Source organism: Fukomys damarensis, unplaced genomic scaffold (genome assembly GCF_012274545.1).
Source record: "Fukomys damarensis isolate Sample0158 unplaced genomic scaffold, DMR_v1.0_HiC HiC_scaffold_38, whole genome shotgun sequence".
NCBI classification, from domain to species: domain Eukaryota; kingdom Metazoa; phylum Chordata; class Mammalia; order Rodentia; family Bathyergidae; genus Fukomys; species Fukomys damarensis.
This window is the reverse complement of record NW_022900950.1, coordinates 2,430,784-2,448,631: the sequence shown is the minus strand read 5'-3', so window position 1 is coordinate 2,448,631 and position 17,848 is coordinate 2,430,784. Positions and strand designations below refer to the sequence as shown.

General features: G+C 36.1%; 1 protein-coding gene across 1 annotated transcript in view; it reads right to left on the bottom strand.

Annotated features, from left to right (window-relative positions):
- Slc25a31 (solute carrier family 25 member 31) overlaps positions 1-14,904 on the bottom strand; it is a 26,988-nt gene extending 12,084 nt beyond the window's left edge. The window contains exons 1-2 of the mRNA XM_010618852.3: positions 13,983-14,904; positions 8,249-8,376 (exon numbers count right to left, since the gene is read on the bottom strand). Coding sequence (XP_010617154.1) covers positions 8,249-8,376; positions 13,983-14,226 — 372 coding nt within the window. The 5' untranslated portion in view covers positions 14,227-14,904. The remainder of the gene's footprint in view (positions 1-8,248; positions 8,377-13,982) is intronic.
- Positions 14,905-17,848: the final 2,944 nt, after the last annotated feature.

Genomic DNA, 17,848 nt, shown 5'->3' with positions numbered 1-17,848 from the left:
ATTTAATATATAGCACACAGGTATAAATATATACTTTATATATATTAAATATATAAATTATATAAATATATAATTAAATTAAATTATATATTTATATAATTTTTACATATACTTTTAAAAATATACTTTCAGTGTGTTCAGGTATTCCTGAAGCATCAATGGATCTCAGGTTAAGTTCTGAACTACAGAAAGATCCTAAAAGATGACTATGATATTATTCTGGAGCTTAGAAGGAATAAAAAAGAAATTAAAAGTGAGCAATATTGAGAAAGAATAAATATACACACAAAAATCAGGTAATTAAATCTACAATAGGTACCTTGGGTGAGAACAACAAAGAAACTTTGCACAGTAGCAGTATCACAGTCAATGAGGTTTATCTGTCAGTGTATCATTATAATAAACCCTTTTTTCCCTGATGAAATTTAAAACATTCTCTGCTTCTTAAAACTAGTACAGTAGGTCAAACCAAATATGATATGTAGCATAAAAGTATAGAGTAGGTCTTAAATTCTATTTAATTTTTCCTTCCTAGGTGAAAGGCAGATTACTACTTTTCGGGTGGATAACTTGGTGAATATCATTCAAATCAGGACACTTCTGAGAGTGAAAATCAGAGCTATGAAAAAATGACACAAGCAGGCCCAACATATGGCCAATCAGTTGACAGAACATTAAGAAGGGAGAATACAAGGAAGAAAAGAGAGGAAAGAAAGAGACAGAGAATGGTGGTAGAACTTGTTTATGCAGAATTATTCTGAAAGTGTCTGTAACAAAATCTGTCCATTATTTTAAGTTTGAAAATAAAATAGACTCAGAAGAGGCAATATATATAAGTAGTAATGAATTTCAGTTACTATTAAGTTAATAACTTAAAGTATTAATATATTATAAATTCCTCATATTATTTATTTCTAGTTTTACTCCATTATGGTCAGAAAAGATATCTGATCTGATTTCAACCTCCTTACATTTGTTAAGACTTTCTTTGTGACAAAGCATGTGATTTACCTGAAGAATGTTTCAGGTGCATACAAGAAGAATGTGCATTCTGTGGCTGTTGAATGGAATATTTTGTATATTTCTGTTGTTAGGTTCATTTGGTCTAAAGTGTAGTTCAATTCCAATGTTTCCCTACTGGTTTTCTATCTGGAGGATCTGTTCATTGTTTAAACTGAAATACTGAGATGGTCATATGATTTTTATCCTTCATGCTGTTGATGTATTATATTTATTGATCTGTGTATGTTGAGCCATCCTTGTATCCCTGGGATGAATTCCACTTGATCACAGTGAATAATCTTTTGAATATTGTATTAGTTACTTTTCTCGTTGCTGAGACAAAATACCCAATACCCAAGTTTAAAAGGGAAAGGATTCATTTAGCTCACAGTTCTTACAAATTTCAGTCCATAATCGGCTAGCTCCAAAGTAGGGCAGATGGCAAACAGGTATTGCAGAGGAGAAACAATATGGCACACACAAGTTAGCAAAATCAACAAGGGACATTAACAGTGTTTTGCTGCTCCTTTTATCTTATTCAAACAATTGGGATTAGGGCAGTGCTAAACCAATCCTCATGTGTAGTGGTTTAGTAATTATATGCCCTTAATCCTAACATCATACACTCTAGATTCAACCATCTCCAAAAAAGATTGCATGAAGCTTTGGGGGTCATCTAGACCCCAACCATAACAAATATACTGTTATATTCAGTTTGCTAGTATTTCACTGAAGATTCTATATCAAGGATTATGGCCTATGTACTAGCCTCATAGAATGTGTTTGGAAAAATTTCCTCCTCTTCAGCTTTTTTCAATAATTTAAGAAAAACTCATAATATTTCTTTAAATGTTTAGAAGAACTCAGCAGCGCTGTCTGGTCCTGGGCTTTCCTTTGGTAGATGTTTCATTATTTGTTATTGGTCTGTTTAGATTTTATCTTTCTATTTTTCTGTTTGGATTTATTTTTGGTTTGGATTTTCTTTCTTTTTGGGGGGTACCAGGGATCAAACCCAGGCCCTTGCGCTTGCAAGGCAGGTGCTGGAACCACTAAGCTAAATCCTCGGCCCTCGGGTTTTCTTCTCTTTTTCCATTCAGGTTTTCTATTTCTTCATTATTCATTCTTGGTAAGGTGTATGTGTCCAGGAATTTGCCCATTTCATCTAGGTTATAAAATTTGTTGGCACTTAGTTGTTGGTAATAATGTATAATGGTCCTTTGTATGTCTGTGATGCCGGGTATAAAGTCTCCATTTTCAACTGACTTTGAGTCTTTTCTTAGTCCAGAATCGGATGTCAATGTTGTTTTATCTTTTCAAAGACCCAGCTCTTCATTTATCTTTTATACTTTTAGACTCTATTTTATATATGTCTTCTGTGATCTTTATTACTTCTTTCCTTTTACTACTTTTGATTTTGGTTTGCTCTCATTTTTCTTGTTTATTGAGACATCATCAGTTATGTACTTGAGGTCTTTAACGATACTGACAGAGATCTTCTGTAAATAATCTGAAAGCTACAAAATGTTAAAGAAAATATAGAATAACTGCTGTCTTTTGCTTCTGTAATTTGCTTCGCTTTGTTTAACAAAACACCTGAGGTTTCACCATTGAACTTAAAGGCACATAGCCCGAGTGTAAAATTAACAAATGCCAGAGGTCCTTAGCCGCATCCTAGGATAAGACCAAATGTTCAAGCTAAAATAACAGTCCCTGAGCCATAAAACTTTCTGTAAACCATATGGCTATAAAGGTGATAAGATGAAAGGAAGGTCACCAGTCCTGCCTTCCTAACTCTGACCCTTACTCTTGTGGGCTGGAATAGCTAAGGATAAACATCCTGAAAGAAACTGCTACATTTGGATTAATGTTGAAACTGTCTTGTAACCATGTTGTGATGGGAACTGTGGGAACCAGCTAAAATAAGGAAATGATTGTAAAACTCCTATAAAAGGCAGATTGTAACCCAGCCCAGGATTAAGTCATTTAGCACAGGTCTTGGTGCAGCCTGATCCTTTGATAGCAAAGTAAACGTTTTTTGTTTTACCCACTCCTGCATCTCAGTGTGTCATTTATCAGGTCCTTCCATAACAATACAAGTGTTGCTTATATAAACTCAGCTGTAGCCTAACACATTTCTTGTGTTTATGGTAATGCTGTGTAAAACACTGCAATGCTAACTGTATAAAAGTGTAGTCTGCCTATTATGTATAGTACACACTAGTACATACTTGATAATAATAAATGACTAGTTTACTTGTGTATTTACTTTTTATTGAGTGTACTATTTATTAAAAAGCTTATATAAAACAGGATGCCATTATTACAGTCAGCAGCCTTATACATCTTACGATTACTACATCTCTTGATCACATCATTTTTTTCTTGCTCTTAATTTAATTTTCTTTTTGTGTGCTGTGTATTGGACCCAGGGTCTCACAAATGTAAGACACATGTTCTACTACCGTGGTATGCCACCAGTCCTTCTGTTTTAGTCATATGCTTTGTTCAAAGTGGTCCTATCAGTAATAAGCCTATATAAATATTCACATACATATATCACAGATCCTAGGTGTGTAGTAGCTACACTATCTAGGTTTGTGTAAATATGTCCTGTTACACTCAGTGACAAAATTGATTAACGATATATTTCTCAGAATGTACCTGTATTATTAAGCAATGTAATCAATTTTAACATTTGTCTTTTAGAGTTTTTTTTGGTACCAGGGATCAAACTCGGGTCTTTGTGCTTATAACACAGGTGGCGGAACCACTGAGCTAAATCCCTAGCCCATGTCTTTCAGAGTTAAATGTGATGTACAAATCATCTTTACGGTATTAGATTATTATGAATTTGACTACACAGTTGTCTTTTCCAGTGAGTTTCATATTGCTACTTAGTGTCCTTTAATTTAAACTCAGAGAATTCCCTTTAGTATTTCTTTTAAGGTTGGTCTCATGGTGATGACATCCTTTAGATTGTTTATCTTGGAATATCCTTACCTGTCCTTTATTTCAGTAGGACAACTTTACCTTAGTATTGTTGTTTGGCATTTTTTTCTTTTAGCTAATACTTTAAATATGCAACCCTCCTCTCTTCCTGGTCTAAAAGTTTCCTTTATATGTGATTTTCTTTTCTCTTGCTACTTTCAGGATTTTGTTTTTTTGTTTGTTTGTTTGTTTTTTGTTTTGTTTTGTACCATGGATCAAATTTGGAACCTTACACTTGTGAGGCAGGCAGTGGAACCACTGAGCTAAATCCCTGGCCCAAGAGTCTTTGTTTTTGACTACTGACAACTTATTTCTATTATTTTTAATTGATCTAGCCTGGAGTCCCATGGGCTTCATCCATAGCCATCTCATGGTTTGAGATTTTTTTTTTTTTTTTGGTTTTTTGAGACAGGGTCTCACTGTATAGTTGAGCCTGACCTGGAACTCACTATGTAGCCCAGGCTGGTCTTGAACTCACAGCGATCTTCCTGCCTCAGCCTTCTGAGTGCTGGGATTACAGGTGTGCACCACCACGCCTGCCCAAGGTTTGAGAATTTTTAAAATAGTTTTTTTTGGGGAGGGTATCAGGGGTCGAATTAGGACCTTGTGCTTGTGAGGCAGGTGGTGGAACCACTGAGCTAAATCCCTGGCTGTATGATAGTTTTCTTTAAATAAGCTTTCTTCCTCTTTTTCTCCTCCTTGTGCTTCCATAATTTTTATGTGCATGTTTGATGGTATCTGATACTTTCCCATACTTTCTGCAAAATTTTTCAGTTTTTTCTTTAACTAAATAGTTTCAAATAACTTGTCTTTGAATTCAATACTTCTTTTTTCTGCATGATGGGAGTCTGCTGTTCAAGGTCTCTAGTGGACTTTTTTCAGTTTTCCACTGTATTTTATAGCTCCTGGTTTTGTTTGGTTCTTTTTTAATGGTTTCTATTTTATTAAGATTCCCATTTTGTTCATATATTGTTTTCCTACTTTCATTTACTTCTGTATTTTTCTGCATCTCATAAAGGCAATTTACTATATATTTCCATTTCTTTAGTTTCCTTTGGTGGTGTCATGTTTGCCTAAGTCTTTGCTATTCGTATGGCCTTTTACTGGTGTCTGTGCATTTGAAGGAGCAAAACCTTCTTTCAACCTTTGCAGACTGGTTCTAGCAAGCTAAATCTTTACTGTTAGGTCTCTGGGATCATAGTACAGTGGTGTCTCAGTTCATGAATGCTTTTGTTTGTGAACAATTCGGTTTGCAGAGTATTTGGCAAAATTCTGTTTTTGTTTGCAAATTCTGCATCTAGTGACAACAAAACCACAGCTATGCTTTCCACAAGAACATGAATGTGACCAACCTTTCCAGAATTATGTAATGAATTAAGTTTGTGAACTGAGGTACCACTCTACTGCTGTCTCTCGGATGGTAGTACAGTGGAACAGGATCTAAGTCACACAGCTGTCCACAATGGATACTGCAGTTTGTGGGTCTTTAATAGGAGCTCTAGCAGATATGGATCCTATCTTGTCCCTGTGAAGCACAGAGTCTCCAAGACTTTAGTCCATGGTGCTACTACTATGAAGATGGTTTGTTCCATGGTTTATAGATGGGTGCACCTGCTACCAAGTATGCTGACAGATATGGCTTTTTCTGCCACTTCCCATCAGATTACTGAGTAGGCCAATGGGTGGCTCCCAAGGCAGGCTTTCTGTAGTCCACAGGGAGGGGTGCTGTAATCAAGTCAGGGTTGTTTCAGGGGAGACCAAAATCTTCTTGGATTACAAACATGTGTGTCTCCTGCAAGGTTCTTGGGTGGGTAGGCCTGCTCTCCGACTACCAATGAGAAGGGCTGGAGCTGATATATAGGGCTGATTAAAGATTTACAATGGGAATGAAGTGAATCAGCAGGGATAGTGTATAGCAATGTTGTGATTTATGGTAAACATTTAATTTTGTATGCCTTGGTCTTTAGGCTAAGCTATAAAATTTGACCTCTAGAAAGGGCTGAACACTGAGTTATCAAAGGTCAGTCCCAGTTATGGTTTAAACCCAGAATGTCCCCTCAAAGCCTCATGTGTTTAGAATTGGGGATTGATTAGATCATGAGGGTGCTATACTCATGAAGCTGAGTGATTCACTGATAATCCATGACTGAATATGGTATTAGGAAGCGAACCCTGGTTGGAGGTGGGTCACTGGGTGTGACCTGGAGAAGTATATTCTTGTTCCTGGCTTCTCCCTTTGTTCTCCACTTCCTGGCCACCATGGGGTGGGCAGCTTCCTCCAGCTTTTGCTATATTTCTGCCTTGGAGTCAACCAACCATTGACCAACTCCTCTGAACACCATGAACCAAAATAAACCTCTCCTTTAATGTGCAGGTATTGACAATTTTGTCCCAGTTATGAGAAACCTGACTAATATAGTCACAGTCACAGTTATGCAAGTGACCCTGTATAAAAACTCTGAACACCAAGCCCTGGAAGATTTCCCTTTTTTGGAAACACATCATTATATGTTGTCACATACTGCAAGTAATGGTTAGTATCTGTATGACTCAACCAGAAGAAAACTGGTAACTTGAACTTGGGTTCTGCTAGACCATTTCCCTTTGCTGATATTAATTTGAATCCATTTGTTATAATAAACTATGAACATAATAGCTTTTCTTTTCTTTTTTTTTTTTAAACCGGGGATATAACTCAGGCCTTTGTGTTTATAAGGCATAATAGCTTTTCTAAATTCTGAATCTTAGTGAATCATTAAACTGGAGGGTAGTCTAGGGGACCTCCAACTCAGAGGGGAATAAAGATTCTCAGTCAAAGGATGTTTCTGGGGGGAAAAACAGATGTTTCCATTATGACAAGTATCAGTTAAAAAGACAGGAATGCTTTACTAGTGTCTATCTTTTTTTTTTTTTTTTTTGGTACCAGGGATCAAACTTAGAACCTCGTGCTTGCAAGGCAGACAGTGGAACCAATGAGCTAAATCCCTGGCCCCTGAGTGTCTATCTTAAAGCAAAGCACTATGTAAGTGCTTCACATGTAATCCCATTTAACAATGAAACTACCACGTAAGTATTATTCTGTCTAATCTTTAGATGTATAAACCAGGGGTCAGTGAAATAAAGTGACCTTCAAAAACTCACATAGCTAAATAAATAATGCCAGGATCCAAATCTAAACCTTCTGATTCTTCATCTCTAAAGAATTTTCTTGGCTACCTCTGTACTGTCAACAGTATAAAAGACAGTACAAATATTCAATAAACATTTTAAACAAAATAAAAGTATTTCCTTGTGAAAAAGAAATAAGGAGTATAAGAGAAAAATAAAGGAAAGAGCAACAAAGAAATATTCCACAAATAGTTGCTTTTTAAATATCTACTAAGATTGGTTGGTTGGTTGTGGTCAGCATAAGGGACAAGGAATAGGGAGAAGAGAAAAAGAGAAAAGATGAAAAGATAAGGGGGAAGAGATTTTGTAAGGTAGAGGGACAGTATAGCATATTGGACACAACAAAACATACAAACATCAGGACAAATGACATATACTGTAGCTTATTTGTTTGCAAAATCTGGAAGTAAGATTTTATAGCCAAGGGACTAATTACCTTGAAAAAGATAAAAAAAAAAAAAAAAAAAAAAAAAAAAAAAAAAATTCTCCTAATCATTTTGTTTTGTTTCTTACACACTCTAATGTCAGTTAAACAGATCTTTAGTAATAAAGAAGAAACAATTTACTTTTAAGGGAGATTACCTTAGTGGTAGAAAATATTTTTGATTACTTTTTGTGCTTAACAAAAGCAATGACTGTAACATCGCAAATTAATTTCATTTAATGCTTATGCAGAGAAAGACTGCCTTGAGACAAAAGACCTTAGTTATTAAAGTTGTATTAAAGAGATCTGGTGAAACTTCAAAAAGTTAATATTCTTCTGAATATATTTCTATAACTTAAATATAGTATATTATAACTTGTCAACCATTACTATGTTCTTTTTTTATTATCTTTACTACCTCTTGAACAGTTCCTCCCTGGATATCATGGGTGTTCTACTTTAGATCTAAAAGGTCCCTCAAAGACTCATGGGATCAAAGGTGGGGCTTTAGGAAGGCCCTGGATCACTGAATCCCTCCAAACTATAAACCAAGTTAAACTTCTCATCCTTGAAGCTGTGTTAAGTATTTTGTCCCAGTCACAGGAAAGCTAACAGGTAAGACAAATCTAACTATTTTTACATTTCAGAGACATAAAATATAATTACCTGCTTTTCTTTATTAACTCCAGACATGAAGAGTTGTTTGTATTTGTCCTTAAAAGCAAAGTTTAGAGCTTGCGTTGGAAAATATCGGATAACATTTGCCAGATTGCCTCGCCAATAACTGAAGAAACCTACAAAAGGAAACATACATACATACATATATATATATATATACATATATATATATAAACCCACATTGCATTGTTATTAAGGAATTTCCAGTTTTAGGGCTGGGGATTTAGCTCACTGGTTCCTTCATCTGCCTCACAAGCACAAGGTCCTGAGTTTGATCCCAGTACCAAAAAAGAAAAAAAACAAAAAAAAAAAGCACATTTTTTTGGTACCAGGGATCTAACTCCGGTCCTTGAAAAAAGTTTTCTAAAATATGCGTGTCTTCACAGAAGGAAGAAAGGCAGTGTTAACTGTATGCAGTCTACTGCAATTAGTTAAATTTTCAAAAAGCCTTGAATACTTAAAAATTCACAGAAAGCATTAACAATTGAATAAATTGATTTAAGAGTAGAAAAACACAGTGTACTAAGATTTGACAGAAGCTAGTAAAAGTCAGCCTTATTCCAAACCCTGATGTACAACTCCTATGATGATAAGGCTGTTATAAGTGAGTATGGTGGAAAGAACAAATGTAAGTCCTTACTGGTTTGTACATATACCTATGAGAATGATAAAAGGATTTTAAAAAAGCTAAAGTGCCTTTGTTTTTATATCATGGAACCATTTTTTTTAAGGCAGAGAGGGTTACTTTTTTCATGATGTTCTGGAACCATTATAAATGGGGGCTGGAAATTTAGCCAGAAAAGGGATCTACTTCAAGGCAGTTTCCAGAAGCCTGAAAAATATTGGAAAAAAAGTAAGGTCAACAGTCTTGCCACTTCAAGTTTTCATGGATTGACAACTGCACAATTCAGTCATTGTGTAACTGTTGAAATTTAGAACTAGGCTTATGTTCCAGAATGAAACATTACCTCACATCTGTTAGAATAGCTATTGAGAAACAAGAATCCTTATATAATGTTGGTGAGGATGTAAATTAGTATAGCTCTTTTGAAAATCAATTTGGATGTTACTCAAAAAGCTAAAAATGTAACTACCCTATGATCCAGCAATCTCATTACTGGATATATATTCAAAGGAATTGAAGTCAATATATCGATGGGATATCTGCATTTCCTTGTTCCCTGCAGCATTATTCACAATATCCAAGATACAATATCAACCTATGTGTCCATAAACAGAAGAATGGATACAGAAAATCTGGTATGCTTGCACAATGAAACACTATTCAACCTTTTATTTTTTTAGTATTTTGGTACCAGGGATCAAACTCAGGTCCTTGCACTTGCGAGGCAGGTGCTGGAACCACTGAGCTAAATCCCCGTCCCAACAACCTTTTAAAAGAAAATTATGTCATTTACAGTATGTGTGAATCTTAAGAACATCAGGGTGAGACAGCCAGGCATAGAGACAAATGCTGCATGATCTCACTTATATATGGAATCTAAAAAGGTTGAACTAATTTAGTGTTAACTCAGTTCACAAACAAAAATGGCAAAATTTTGTTTTTGCTGGCAAACTACACTGGGTGACAAACATGACTGTGGCCATCGTCCTTACAAACACAAAAGTTGCAATCTTTTCCAAAACCATGGAACAAATTAAGTTCATGAGCCAAGGTACCACTGTACCACAGAAACAGGGTAGAATGGGAGGTACTAGAACATGGAACTAATTTCTTGGTCTTACTGTGCTTATATTTTAAGGGAAATGGGCCAGAAAGACAGAAAACGAGTATTTCTGACAGGTATAATAACAAAGCAAAATAATAAATATATGGACACAGGAAATGATAAAGAGGTAGTCAAACAGGGTTTTCAGGGAAAACTTAAAATGTTAGTTGATACTAAAACTTAACTGAGCATTTATTTGAGGTATTTTGCTTCAGGTATCTTGCTAGTCATGTTTCAAACTATAATTTGCTATTACCCTAAAACACAAGGAAGGAGAGGTTCATTCTTGAGAACAATATTTATGAATCTGTATTTCAAGGAGTCTTATCTCAAGTCTGATCAAATCATCATCATTTCTACATCGAATGACCAAGTAATTAGAGTAAATGGAATCAGCTGTTATTTTTCATTCTTTGTTTTTTGGCTATGTTCTTTTCTTGTGGTTCATTTGATAGGTAGTATTATACTCAATTTGCTCTGTTTTGGAAGAATCTTAAAAGTTTTGCTATATTTTGATGATTTAATTAGAACTTGATAATAGAATCTATAAAACGACTAATTGGGTAAACATCCTCAGGATGTAAAGAATGAGATAAAGAAGATAGAGAACATATACTGTGTCTTCTGAGATCTCATTTCACATTTCCTAAATAAAGGAAGTCAATAAAATTAGAGAATATTAAAAAACAAGAGAAACTTTAGAACAATTGAGATGAACATGTGTTCTGATTTTCAAAAGTGACAGAGAAGGCAAATTCCAGAAAATATAATCTCTAACCATACATAGATTCTGACTAAAATTCCAGAATCATCTGGCATGGTTATTCTCAACCCAATCGACTCAACTCCTATAAGCAATATTTTATTCCTTTTGATAACCAGAAACAGAACAGTCATTAACCACCATGTCAAATTTTATAAAAAATCAAGATAATGCCCTCAACTGTCATATATACAGAAATGAAAGGAATTCACTTATTTTAAGGAAATAAGGAAGTTTTTATTCCTAAATTAAGGAAATAAGAAATTCAAAGGAATTATTCATTTTGATAAGTAAATTGGAGGGCTTGGGATTTAGCTCAGTGGTGCTGCCACCTGTCTCGCAAGTGTAAGGACCCGAGTTTGATCCCCAATACCAAAAAAAAAAAAAAAAAAAAAGTACATTCATTGGTGAGCCATCACCATGTTACAGGTAAGACATTCAAATACCTTCTTTGTTTCTACTTATAATCAATCTGTTGTAATTAAGACACACTGAACTCTGACACAGGAGTACCACAAATTTAAGCCTGGGCAATTTAGCAACTTAGTGGGACTGTATCTCAAAAAGAACAGGTTGGGTAAGTAGCTCCATGTAAAGACTGGTTTCAATTCCCTGTTTAAAACACACACACACACACACACACACACACACACACACAGACACATGCACGCATGCACACACACAATACAAAGACATCAACATTTAAGAAGGGCTTACTTAGTAAATACATTTGGACATTTACACAAACAATAACTGTGAATGAAGTTACGACAAATATAGATGATATAACAGGTAAAGAAATGTTAAAAGTACAGCTGCTTAGTTTGCACAGTGAAGATCAACTCTTAGTAAAATTCTGAACAAAATTGTAATTTTCCCTCTACTTCCATACCTGGTTGTTGTAATACTGGAATCAGTGTATAAAGCTATGTTCCAGACAGTTTGCATTTCTAAGTAATTTAGAATTAAGTGCTAGGGTTAGATAATCATAAACAGGCTTTACTGATATTGGGGGATTGGACCCAGGGCCTCATGTACACTAGGCAAGTGCTTTACTGCTGAGCAACATTCCCAGACCTTCAACTGTTATCATATTTAGCTTCTCTCAGTAGATGAATCCTACTTCGTGGGAAAAAAATAAAAGGCATTTCTCTCCTATATCAAAGTGAATGTTGTTTGTCTTTCTCTTCTACCTCAATAGTGTCCCCGTTCTTTCCCACAGCTAATTCTACAAATTGTTCTGTACTCTCTGGCTCTGCCTGTCGCCTGTCCATTCTTGTTCCAGTGTTTGCTTGCTCTCTTCTTCTCTTTGTGGCCAAACTTTTAAAAGGATAGTCTGTACTATTGTCACTACTACTTCACCCCTAGTGAATTATTCAGTACCATATATTGAGCTTTGAAGTATTTCACAATGTGTTTTTCAGTAAAATAAAAAAATTTTTTAAAATAGGCTTTACTGCTACACTAATAGCCAGTGGAAGATATAAAAGCATTCAAGTTGCAGGGAAAGCAAGTCTTATTGTGTAGGACTGGACTGTGCCTAGCAATAGATATGTAGAACATTTCTGGTCCTTGCATTTCCTATCAATGCAATTTAGGATTATAACCTTCTTTGTACTAAAGAAACTTCCTCTATACATTTGCAAAAGTGCCTCTAGATGGCAACATTATTCTTGTTGTGAATCACAGGCTTTAGCATAGGCTGTACTGCAGTGCATATGTAGCAATGCCTTTATACATTAAAAACAAAATATTTTAAAGTTCTGCTTATGATTATCTCACCTTAGAAGTTTAAAAAAAAGCAGAGATTAGAAGAATATTTACCATTAACTCAAATTAACAGAAGAGTCATACTATGTTTTAGTTTAAACAGTTGTTAAAAAAAAAAAACATTTAAGCCGGGCGTGGTGGCAAACGCCTGTAATTCCAGCACTCGGGAGGCTGAGGTAGGAGGATTGCTGTGAGTTCAAGACCAGCCTGGGCTACACAGTGAGTTCCAGGTCATTCTTCTCGACTACATAGTGAGACCCTGTCTAAAAACAAAACAAAACAAAACAACAAAAAACATTTAAATTACAAAGTAAATATAGCACCTGTTAGCACCAACTGAATATTTCACTTTATCTGACTAAGTAATGCAGATGATCTAACAATAAAAAGGCCTGTATTTCTCTGAGGGTCTTAAAATAAATACAGGCCAAGGATTACTGTAAAAGCCTTGGGACACTTACTTGGATAAAATGAGTAAGAAGCAAACCACTTGCTATGAAGTATCTGAATTTAGCTCCCAGATGGGGATTCTAAAAGGAATTTGCCTTAAGGCTGTACCCTAACCAGTATCAACACAAAATTCTAACCAACAAATCAGAAAAAGTTGTAACATCCCTAGGGAGAAACTTTTTTTCTTTTCCTAAAAGCCAGGGATCTTGCTATGCTGCCCAGTCTGACCTGAAACACCCTGGCTCAAGTGATCCTCTTGCCTTAGTCTCCCCAGTACCACAGCTCAAGCCTAACTACAAAAAACTGCTTTTTTATGGGAGAGGATCCTACCCTAGACCTAGGAGTACAACAAAAGATTGCGCTAGACTTGAAGGCACTTCATTTCTTGTTTAAAATACAAAATAAATAGGTCTATTTCCTTTTTAAGTTCCAATATATGAGTGATACAAGATTTCTGATTAGGGGCTGGAGATTTGGCTCAGTAGTTCCGCCGTCTGCCTTGCAAACGCAAAGGCCCGAGTTCAACCCCGGTACCAAAAAAAAAAAAGTGTACTACAAGATTTCTGATAAACTGATCGCTTTTGCTAATTTAGGAACTACTTTTGGCAACTGTTCACAAAGTGCTTTCCTTATTTCCTCAAACCATTTCAATATTAGTGGGAAAAATTAATATTCAGCAGCGTGCTTAATGACATCTCCCTCAATTATTGGGAGTTCAGCTATTTCTGGGCCAGTCACAGTCCAAGTGTACCAAAATGTCAATCGTGCTGCAAAAGAAATTTAGGGAAACAGACGACGGTCTCGTCTTCAAGAGACTGGTTAGGTTTAAAGCCTTTTTGGCCCTGGTAAAGCCGAGCCTAGGGATGATAAAGTAACGAAGTTCTGGAAGGTAAAGAAACATGGCTAACAGCCGTGGCCATGAGCCCCGCCATCATCCCCCTTGTGGTCATCTCCTTGCTCTGGGAAGCTGAGGGAGAGAGGAGAGGCGGTCCGGGCCTCACGTACGCACCCTGCTCTCGAGGAATCCGCACCAGGCAGTCCACCATGCCTTTGTACCGCGCTTCGGGGCTGATCTGCTTCAACGACGCCTGCACCTGCAACAGCAACTTCACACGCTCGATGGGCGCCACGGCTGTCTTGGACACGGCCGCCGCGAATCCGCCGGCCAGCAGATCCTTCCCGAAGGACGCGGCGTCAAACAGCCGCTTTTCTGCCTTCTTCTCCGACTTTTTCTTAGCAGGCTCACGCTGCATTGTGGGGTGAGGAATTTAAAATCCCACAGCAGTAGCTTAAAGTAACGCTGAGAAGAGACGGAAAACCTAGCCAAGCAGGAAACCACATCAGCTGTTTCCTGGCGGCAAAGTGGCGCTAAGGACACTGGGAGGCAAGCTCGCCAGGAAGGCTCCTCCCACATCCGGGAGCTGCGCAGGCGTCCAAAGGCTTTCGTGCTGATTCCTGACACGTGACTGCCGACACGTGGCTCCTGGCTGGTGGCTCCTAGGCTGCGTACTACACTCACGCACACACATTTAGGCGCATTGGCTCTGTTCCTGGTATGCAGGGTCGGGAGATGGCAAGCTCTGAGAGAGAACAGCGCAGAAAGAGCTCAGAGTGGGTTGTGAGGAAATTTAGCAGCCGAAACCAGAACAGAGCACCAAGTCAAGCAAATAGGAACAAATATGATTTTAATTCCCCTTTACCTTTTACTTTCTGTTGGAAATATCTTTTAATTTAGCAGGGGTTATTGTCTAGTCACTTTCTCATTAGCTTTAATGGTTGCTACTCCACTAAAATAATTCAGTGTGTTTTTGTTTTTTGTTTTGCTTTGTTTGAGACAGGGTCTCACTATGTATTCCAGGCCTTGAAGTCATGTAGCCATGGGTGGCCTTGAACTAACAGCGATCCTTCTGCATCAGCTTCCTAAGTGCAGATATTACAAGTGTTCACCACTATACCCAGCCCTATGTATCATGGCATAACCTGATGTTATCACTAGCAAAAAACGCCATGTAGGCCAGGAGTCTACACAAGGAATCTTTTTAATATTTTGATTACCTTATATGAAACCCATTGGCAAGTTCTGTTAGCATGTACTGTACTTGAAGTTGATTCCTTTCCACACTTGTTTGGTCTTACTTTTTTTTTTTTACTGGGGATTGAAGTTAGGATCTGTCCCAACAGCAACCTCTTCCCTGGCCACCTTATTTACCATACTTCACCTCCCATTTTCTTGCTTTACTAACTTTTGTTAGCATTTTAATTTTGTGTTGGTGTTTACTTATCTTTTCTGTGGTCTGCCTCTGCCATTGGAAGATAAATTCCATGAGGGATGGAATCTAGAGCTATTTTGTTCATTATTATATCCTAGCATGCAGAGCACTGTTTGGCAGAGAGTAAAAATTCAATAAATATTTGTTGGATGTATGCATGAAAAGGCAACACAAATGCAGACAAGTTTCCAAACCATTTTATTTAAAACTTTTACACAGTATAAAAATAGCTCTAATTATATAGAATATTGAAATAAAGCTCTACAAAATTAAATTATTTTTGTAGCTATAGATAAACGGTTAAGGTTTACCTTAACAGGTTGAAGGTTTAATACCACTTAATGTTTTAAAATACTCAAATCCTTGTTCTCAAAACTGGTTAGTGATGAATATTATTTCTCAGTTTCTTTCCAACACAATATACAGCAGCACATATGGTTTAGCGGACTCCCTTGGTTTTCACCATTGTATATTACTAGTAAGAGTAATAGCTAACACTTTCATAGCACACAATAGAACACAACAAACAAGAAATAATGTTCAAGAAATAATGTTCAAAGAAGACAAACAGTAAATTGGTCTTACAGCTTTCTTCATTTATATTAGACATAGAGTAGTAGCAAGTACTACAAAATTACTATCGTGTCAGTATACATCATCATCAATAGTCCTTTGGCACAAGAAATGTGCCCTTGCTAGGTAGAGTTCTCTGACATGACAAAAACAAAACTTAAACAAAGGGGAAGAGAAAAAGAGGAGAGAAAAATGTAATCTAAAATGTAATTCTCTAAGACTAAAAAATGTCATAGAAAGTACTTGATAATTAAAAAAATGCTAGTTACACATATTTTTTCAAGTAGTCTTTGGTGGGAGAGAAAATTAAAAGAATGCTAATAAAATGTCCTTGGGGTATCTACATTATCACTTTTCCCCTAAAGACTTTGTAAAGTAATAAATGGCTGCTTTATTGTCTAATAATGAGACTGATTTTCAGATGTAAATTTCAATATATTTGGAAAGACGGTCAGCTAAATTTACTTATAATGCCTTCTTCAGTGTTCATTTAGAGATGAAAAGCAAGATGTTTAGTTTTACTTTTAAAGAATGCACTACTAACTGGAGGTGGTGGTACATGCCTGTAATCCCAGCACTCTGGAAGTGTGAGGTAGGAGGATCACAAATTCAAGCTCAGCCTGGGTGGGCAACTTAGCAACTTAACTAGACTCTGTCTCAAAAAAGAAAAAAAAAAAAATTAAAGCTGGGACATAGGTCAATGAGTAGGTCCCAGGTTCTTTACCCTCTTTAGCTCAGCCTGGGTGGGCAACTTAGCAACTTAACTAGACTCTGTCTCAAAAAAGAAAAAAAAAATTAAAGCTGGGACATAGGTCAATGAGTAGGTCCCAGGTTCTTTACCCTCTCCCAGAAGCAATGCCTCTGGAACATGGAAATTACATTACATATGTACAATATAGCAAATGATCTTCCTTTTGTTAAGAACAGCAGTCTACTTTGCATTTTATTTCAGTCACTAAGTGGAGGACTCATGTTTCTTTGATGCCAGGAAAGTATCAGCAGATCAAAATATTAAATAAAGCCAAAAGTTCCCTATATTAAAATTCCAAGTCTTAATTCTGTCAGTGAAAACCTGAGGTGACCAACAGTTACACTGAATAATTATTAGTATTAGAAGTAGCTCCTGGTGTTTCGGGGGCCATATCCAGGATTTTAAGACATTTAATAAATACATTTAAACAAAGTACCTTAATACAAATATATGTACACATAAGACAGTAGAATACCACTTATTCAATATTGTGATCTTAAGAGAAGGATATTTCAAGTTATATATCTATAATAGTTCAAGAACTAAAGTATTTTATCCTAACGTGGATATCAAAATTAAGGCCCACAAGTCATTAATGAAAAAATGTGCTGTGGTTTACATCTTAAACACCCAGGTAACAATCTCTTAAACTGATGACAGGGGGATAATATTGCTTCTAAGACCAAGCAACTCAAGTGTTGCATCTACTGGGTCTTGCAGCTAGTTCAAACTAGCGGACTTTTGTGAGGGGGGAAATGTAGAGATTGATTTTAAATTGGCTGGTATAATTTATCTTCCAACATATAAGTTCTGAAGAATAAACAACCCATACTGCAAAGTTTTGAGGGAATATAAGTCTGCAGGAGGATCCCTTGGGTAACTATCAATTAAAAATGCAGTATTTGTTTTAGTCTTCCTTTCCCTTAATCTACCAAATTTTCAACCAATTAGTTTTCTATTAAAAGTGAAATAAACTATTATTCATTAAAGTGCTCCCCCTTTAGAAAAACCTGATACATAATGATCCATATTTATAAGGTAAAACCTATTATTTTACCAAAGAATGTGTTTTTTAAAGATTTACGTACAACCTTCTGAAAACTCATGAACCATCTAAAATGTGTCTATCTGAATGCACTTCAACAAAAAAGAAACAATGAAAGTTTTTAAAATATACATCCTAGTAAAAATCGAGTTTACTTAGAAGAGCACACAGAATCAAATAAATAAAAATTAAATTTACTTTTTATCTTTCCCATATTCCCCTGCAGTTGAGGTATC